Genomic DNA, 7,821 nt, shown 5'->3' with positions numbered 1-7,821 from the left:
GAGACCCCCCCCAGCCTTGGCAGTCTCAGGCTCAGGCGGCTGCCCTCAGGCTGTCGTTGAAGGGCAGGGGCTGCAACAGGCATGGGACACTTTTACATGTGATTCGGGAGTGGCTCCAAAAGCTGCTCTAATTAAAGTGCCATCATGTCTCCTGTATGGCGGTGGGAGCACTTGAACTAAAGCTCGTTCGATGAGCTTTATTACTAAATATCAGCTATCAGATTGGTATTGGCTGATATGGCCGGTTAATAATTGGCTATCGGTATCTGCCGAGAAAATCTTTTTTGGTGCATCCCTACTGTCTCTCTCCCTCTCTCTCTCTTTTTTTTCCTTTCCCCTTCTGGAGTGACTGGGTAACAGGGCTTGCTCTGGCTGGGGCTGGTTTAGGTAATTGAGGGGTGCAGCTAGGTTAGGCAGCCTTATAAAAAAGACAGCTCCTAGCGAATCATGGGAGCAGCAAACAGAGAGGGAGCTGACTTAGGGAGTTCACCCAGGAGGGAGCCAGGGGCAAGAGACTCCGTTCATGTGTGTGGACAAGGGCTCTGGTGCAGGTGCTTGTGGTATATCTTTTCCCTCTACCCCTCTCCCCATTTATAGCATAGGTATTCTCCAGGCACCAAAGGCAGCACAAATGGAGTCTGGGTCAGCTGTTATGACCTGCGCGGGATATGCCATGATTATGTTCCTCCCGGAGTGGGGGCAGCAGCACTCCGCCTGTACCAAGTGTAAGCTGCTGTCTGCCTTGGAGGAGACGATTCACAAATTGGAAGCATGGGTCTCCATGCTGCATTGCATCCAGGATCAGGAAGATTACCTGGACAAGAGTTAAGAGAGGCTGGTGCTAGAGGGACCAAAGGGCAATGAGGAGAAGTGGCAGCATGTGAAGGAGAAGGAGGGCCCCCAGGATTGAAGAGGAGCCAACTGAAGTCAGCAACTGCTTTCAAGCACTCTTCCGTGGAACTGCTGAGAACGAGGCAGTGGAGAGGACAGCTGCAGGCATGAGGCAGAGAGGGCAGCAGCTTAGAGAGCAGGAAGTGCAAGGCCTCAGGGACAGGGGCTCCAGGACCACTGCACCAAGAAGGAAGAGAAGAGTGATGGTGGTTGGTGACTCCATTCTGTGGGAGACAGAGGCACCAATTTGTCATCCAGATTTGGGGGCCTGGGAGCTATGCTGCCTGCCTGGAGCTTGAGTTCAGGATGTCACAGAGAGTCTACCAAAGCTCATCCATCCTTGGACCACTATACTCCTTCCTGCTTGTCCACCAATGGTATGGCCAGGAATGACACTGAGCAGATCAGAGGTGACTATGAGAGTCTTGGCAGGAGGATTAAGGACCTTGGAGAACCAGTGGTGTTCTCATCGATTCTTCCTATGGAAGGCAAAGGTCCAGACAGAGACCCTCATATCCTAGAAGTGAATGCATGTCTGAGACAGTGGTACTGACATGAAGGCTTCCGCTTCTTTGACAATGGACAGATGTTCTTGAGAGGAAGACTGCTACCAAGAGATGGGATCCATCTGATAAGAACAGAAAGAGCATCTTTGGGCATTGTCCAGCCAGCCTAGTAAGGAGGGCTTTGAACTAGGTGCCACAAGGGAGGGTGATCAAAACTGTCCAGCAACAGAGCACACAGTCCAGAGGGGAAAGGACTCAAAGAAGCAATTCAACTTGGGGAAAGGACCACAGAGCTACAGGACTGCAACAAGTGGCACAAAAAGGAAGCGAGAAGGTCAAAATGCAAACTACATACAATGCATGACACAAATGCAAGAAGTATGAGGAATAAACAAGATGAGCTGGAAGTTGCAGCCTGTGAAAAGAATTACAATCTGATTGGCATCACCAAGACCTGGTGGGACAGCTCTTATGACTGGAATGTCAACAGGAAGGAACAGAGCTACGCTCTGTTTCAGATAGACCAGGATTGAGAGAAAAGGTGGTGGTGTTGGCTTGTATGTCAGAAGCACATATACTTGTTCCTTGGTTCATGAGGAAGAAGATGGCAAAGCAGAATGCATTTGGGAGAAGATGAAAAGTGAGAAATGTAGTGCCAATATAATGGTGGGGATTTATTATAGGCCATCACATCAGGAAGGGGAGGGGGATGAAGCACTCTCCAGGCAGGTGACAAATCTATCCAAGGCCTATGGGATGGTATTGGTGGGAGTCTTCAGTTTTCTAGACATCTGCTGGAAGAACCATGCAGCCAAACATAAGATGTCAGGCCAGTTCCTTACTTGTGTGGAGGACAACTTTCTCCTCCAGAAAGTGGAGGATACAACTAAGGGATCATTTATCTTGGTTATTATCCTGACCAACGGGAAAAACTAGTGGAGGATATGAAAGTGATGGGTAATTTGGGTGGGAGTGATCATGATATGATAGAATGCCAGATCCTGAGGCAGGGGAAGCATGAGGCCAGCAAAATTAGGATGCTAGATTTTAAAAAGCTGGGTTTCATCCAATTCAAGGATCTAATAGGCATAGTGTCTTGGGAGGATAGATTGAAGGATAAAGGCACCAGGAGGGCTGGGAGCTTCTAAGCCCAGGAAGAAACTGTCCTGACATGATGGAAGTACAAGAAGAATGGCAAGAGATGAATGCGGCTGCACAAGGAGCTTCTAAAATGCCTCAAATACACAAGAAAAGCATACAGGCAATAGAAGGATGAGTTGGTCACCAAGAAAGCATGCCAGGAAGTAGCAAGAACCTGCAGCAGGGCCATCCCTAGGGTGAGGGCCGAATCGGGGCCACCGCCCTGGGCCCCATGCTTTGGGGGCTCCCGCGGACCCAGGCAGAGCAGCCACGGTGAATCTGTGCTACTGCTGGCTTCATGTCCAGCTGCTCAGCAGCACCCCCCTCCCCCCACCCCCGCCAAATCCACCACTGGCTTCCTTGCATCCAGGGGCAGGGCCCCACACTGGCTGATCTGCCTCAGGCCCCGCGCCCTGCTTGGGTTGTCTCTGACCTGCAGGGACAAAATTGGGAAGGGAAAGATAAAGAGTGAGCTGCATCTGGCAAAGGAGGTTAAGGACAATAAGATGAGGTTGTATAAGTATGTCAGCCCAAAAAGAAGGATCAAGGAAGCTGTGGGCCTTCTATTAACAAGCTGGGGGCAACTCCTAACTGAAGATACAAAGAAGGTGGAGGAGCTAATTCAACAGCTACTTTGCCTCAGTCTTCACAAAAAAATTAAGCTGCAGCTAGACATTTAATAAGGATTATCTGGATAAGGAAGGGGGCAAGCTGCAGGGGGAGATAACAAAAGAGACGGTCAGAGAGCTTTTGTTAGGTCGGAAGAATTCAAGTCAGCAGGGCTGGATGAGCTGCATCCCAGGGTCCTGAAGGAACTGGCAGAGGAGGGCTCAGAACCCTTGGCAATGACCTTCATGAAGTTGTGGGAGACAGGCCAGGTACCAGATGACTGGAAAAGGGCCAATGTAGCACCCCTCGTTAAAAAAGGCAAGAAGGAGGACCCAGGGAACTATAGACCAGTTATTGTCACCTCAATACCTGGAAAGTTACTGGAACATACCCTAAAGAAGGCCATTTGCAAGCATCTGAAGGAAGAAAGGCTGATTGCAAGCAGCCAGCATGGATTTGTGACAAACAAATAATGTCAAACAAACTTTATCTCCTTCTTTGACAGGAAAATGAAGGGATCGTTGTAGATAAAGTGCATCTGGATTTCTGTAAGGCTTTTGACAAAGTCCCGTGTGATTGTTTCATAAACAAATTGGAAAAATGTGAGCTGAATAAAACTACTACAAAGTGGATAGATAACTGGCTCAATATCTGCAAGTGGTCCATGTCAGAATGGCAGGAGGCTTTGAGTGGAGTCCCATCCCCAGCCCAATCATAACACGGCCCAATCTAGCGCTGGGGAGGGGAAATGAGCAATCGGGCTCAGTTCCCTTCCCCAGTCCCAGGCGGCAGCACTACCTTCCCTCCCTCATGTGGCATGCAGATCGGGGTCCGCGGCCCCAGTCTGCCTGCCAGATGAGAGAGGCTGTTTTGAGTTTCCCCATTATAGCTAATGGGCAAAATACTGAAACAGCATCAGAACAGCCTCGCTGTTTTGACAAAGCAAAACGGAGCAGCTGTTTCGAATCAAAATGAAATCTGAAATGAAATGCTGTTCCGTGGAACCCTCGAAACTCAAGTCAAAATGAAATGGTGCCGTTTCGCACAGCCCTACTGTAGGTGTCTGTCCTGGGCCTGGTACTGTTCAACATATTTATTAATGGTTTGGATGCTGGCATAGAAAGCTTCTTGAGCAAGTTTGCAGAGGACACAAAACTGGGAATAATTGCAAACATTTTGGAGGATGTTAGCACAATTCAGAAAGAGTGACAGATTGGAAGGTTGAAATAGAGCTAACAGGATGAAGTTAAATGCAGACATATATAAAGAGCTACACCTCGGGAGGAATAATTAAAAACATAAATATAAAATGAGGGACACGTGGCTGGATAGCAGCACTATGGAAGAGGATTTGGGAGATCACAGACTCAGGATGAGTCTGCTGTGTGATGCAGCTGCTGAAAAGGCAAATGCAGTTTCTGGATGCATCAACAGAAGTGTTAGGTGCAGACACAGGAGATGATAGTGCCTCTATACTCAGAGAGCACTGAGAGGTTAGACCCCATCTATGAGAAGTTAGACCTCATCTGGAGCACTGTGTGCAGTTCTGGGCTCCACATTTAAAAAAAGATGTGGAGAAGCTAGCAAAGGTCCAGAGGCAGGCAACAAAGATGATAAAGGGCTTGTAAAGCAAGCCGTATGAGAAGAGGCTAAAGGAACTAGGCATGTTCAGCTTGCAGAAAAGGTGCTTAAGAAGGGACATGATAGCAGTCTTCCAATACTTGAAGGGCTGTCATAAAGAAGAGGGAAAGCACTTGTTCTCTTGCTGCAGAGAAGAGGACATAGACCACTGGCCGGAAGTTGTAGCAAAATCATTTTAGATTGGGTATCTGGAAAAAACGTGTTCACTGTTAGAATAATGGGGCAGTGAGATTCACCTAGGGAAGTTGTAGACTCTCCATCACTGGAGGTGTTCAAGAAGAAATTGGGAAGAAGTTGGACAGCCACTGGTCAGGGATGATCTAGGCGTATCTATGCCTATGTGCTATCATAGGTATTTCTCATGCTTCTGGGCTTTGCTGGTTGCCCCTTCCCCACCTTTTCTGCTATATATGTCAGGATGTTGTTAAGCCTCCCCAGAGGCATTAGGTCCTAGCTACAGCCAAGCTGGGGACTTTGACTGGGGTGTGCCAATGCTCCTGCTGGGACCAAAGCCAGAGGTTCCTGGCTAGAGGGTCTTGCCCCTCCGCTCAGGGTCAGACCCATCACCATATTTGGGGTCAGGAAGGAATTTTACCCCACGGTCAGATTGGTATGGATGGTGGGCAGCGTTCCCTCTAAGCTGTGTGTCATGTGTGTCCGTGCAGACACGCTCATGCCACGCTGCCAGGCGTGCTTGCACAGCCGCACACACCATACAGCTTAAAGGAAACACTGACTGTGGGGGGTTTGTCTTCCTCTGTAGCAGGGAGCATGGCCCTCTACCTGGGTCCTCTTGAACATATACTGACAACGTTTCATAGAAGTAGGACATTGGCTGCCCTGGTTCCCCTGTTTTACCTGTAATAAGTTAGGTCTGTGTTGTGTCAGGGTTGAGAGCAATCTTATGGAGAGTTTAGATTATGGTGTGTATGGGATGGGTGGATAGGGCTGATCCTGCCTCAGGCAGGGGGTTGGACTAGACCTCTGGAGGTCCCTTCCAGCCCTGCTGCTCTATGACTGACTTGTTGCTGTTGCTATTCTCCCACCCTCAGCTTTTCCCAGCTAAGCTCACAGATTCCCAGAACAAGCTATGCCATGGTCCTGCCTTCTGAAGCCTCTTCAAACAGTCTGTTTGCATAACCTTAGGCTTAGTCCTGGGATCACCTGCCTATGTTCATGGAAGCAGGAATTGTACTTGCTCTGTAAATGAACTAGACTGCACTGAGGAAAAGCATGACCTCATTGATTTCCCTTCCTAGTAAAAACATCCTGATCCTACAAATCCTTCAATACTCGTTAACTGTGTGGGTCAGCTTGACAGGTAGTACTAGCATCTTAATCATCCTAGCAATAATTAGCATTTTAGTGGGAAAGGAGTTTGATAATTTCTGAGAGGTTACTACCTTGCACTATGAGCTCGTCCAGCCCCGATAAGCTTAGTCAGCTTCAGCAGTTGGATGAATTGGGAGGTGACCAAAAGCAGAGGATGTAGCAGGAGGTGGCACCGGGGATTCTGTAGGCGATGTGCTCCCTTCTGAATCAATATAGCAGCTGTGCCCCAGAAGATACCTTGCCAATTGATGTAGGTGGCATTTTTGGAATAAGATGTAAAACAGAGTTTCCGATCCAGTAAGACTCCATACTGTTAGCTCAAGCATTCTGCTCGAAGTTCACTTTTTAGGTAACTACCTGCTGCTTCCCTATAGTTCACTGGAGCAAAAATCAGCTGTGTTGTGAATTGCTGGTCCAAAAGTGTTCATGTGTTTGCACCCCATCCATAACTACATGTCACTGAAATATTAAGTGGTCTCTGTCCATCTGTCCAGAATGTCAGGCTCCTTTGAGATTAAGAGTGCTGCAGAAAAGTATCGTTACTGTTCTCTGCTAAGCTGCTGTATGGCATCGCTGTCTGCTGCAGCTCTGCATCCCAGAGATGGCCGTACTTCAGTGGTGAGAGACAGTGGATGTGTTTAGGTTGTTTATCATTGTATAAAACGACTTGGTTTACTCAAAGGTCAAATCTATAAGCATATCATTATTAATTATATTACTTTCTAGCATGTACTGTCATACTATACATCACTTAACTGTATACTAATAAATTTATTTTCTGTACAAATTGACAGAATTGTTTCAACATTTAGAACTGCAGAGGCTTGTACTGAGTGAATGTTTTATTTTTTTGATTTTCTGCCATCCACGTCCCAGATTTATTTCATCAGCAACACATGTTCTTAATGATATTCCCCAAGGTTAAATAAAAATGTAAGCACAACCCAATAAGCTACAGAGGCAGAGGTTTTTATACTGGGGAAGGAAGTATGGTTTTGTGGTTAAGGCAGAAGCCTATGATCAGGAAACCTGGATTTTGTTCCTAACTCCATCAAAATCTTCCTGTGTGACTACAAGAAAACCGCCTCATGTTTCTGTACCTCAGTTTCTCCAGCTGTAAAATGGTCATAGCAAGACTTACAGAGAAGTGTAGCTTGCTGGACTATGGAATGTATTTCAAGATACTGGATCAGAAGGTGCTAGAAAATGCCTAGACATGCCTACATACCATTTTGACAGGTACAAAAGGAGTAGCTATACAGAACATGCTCAAGAACATTTGACTTAAATACAACACCGTTTTCCTGTCATGTTTATTTATTATTTCTTTATGTGTCTGAACTCTTAGTTCCTAGTTTTAAGTAACTTTTTAACTGTCCAAACCTGTTACCACTTACCTCACCTCTGGTGCAAGGGACTGCATCTGAATACCTGGAAGTGCACATCGAGCCCTCCTCAATGATGTCATCTTGGAGCCCAAAAGTAGCTGTACAGTTGACCGAAAAATATTTATAGGGCCTCCAAGTCTGACCGTAGTCCTGGGACCTTTCCAGCACCATCGCACCTGGGCGAGGTGACTTGAACACTACTATGACGTGGGTCAGGTAGACCTCCGTTTCAAAGTCCAGCCTAATTTCCTCCCGGTGAACTCCTTGTGCAGACTGCCACCAGGAGACAGGATTCAGAAAGAAATCGTCTGTCA

At 47.2% G+C, this 7,821-nt stretch overlaps 1 protein-coding gene across 2 annotated transcripts in view; it reads right to left on the bottom strand.

Moving 5' to 3' along the window:
* The window catches only part of LOC106721843 (netrin-4-like), an 88,616-nt gene that overhangs the window by 69,902 nt on the left and 10,893 nt on the right, over positions 1–7,821 (bottom strand). For both annotated transcript variants that reach the window (XM_025196836.1, XM_025196837.1), the window contains exon 2: positions 7,517–7,821. This exon is cut by the window's right edge and continues 264 nt beyond it. In XM_025196836.1, coding sequence (XP_025052621.1) covers positions 7,517–7,821 — 305 coding nt within the window. The remainder of the gene's footprint in view (positions 1–7,516) is intronic.

The sequence above is a fragment of the Alligator sinensis genome, unplaced genomic scaffold, assembly GCF_000455745.1.
Source record: "Alligator sinensis unplaced genomic scaffold, ASM45574v1 scaffold839_1, whole genome shotgun sequence".
Taxonomy (NCBI): domain Eukaryota; kingdom Metazoa; phylum Chordata; order Crocodylia; family Alligatoridae; genus Alligator; species Alligator sinensis.
The sequence above is the reverse complement of the archived record's forward strand: the minus strand, read 5'-3'. Positions and strand labels throughout refer to the sequence as shown.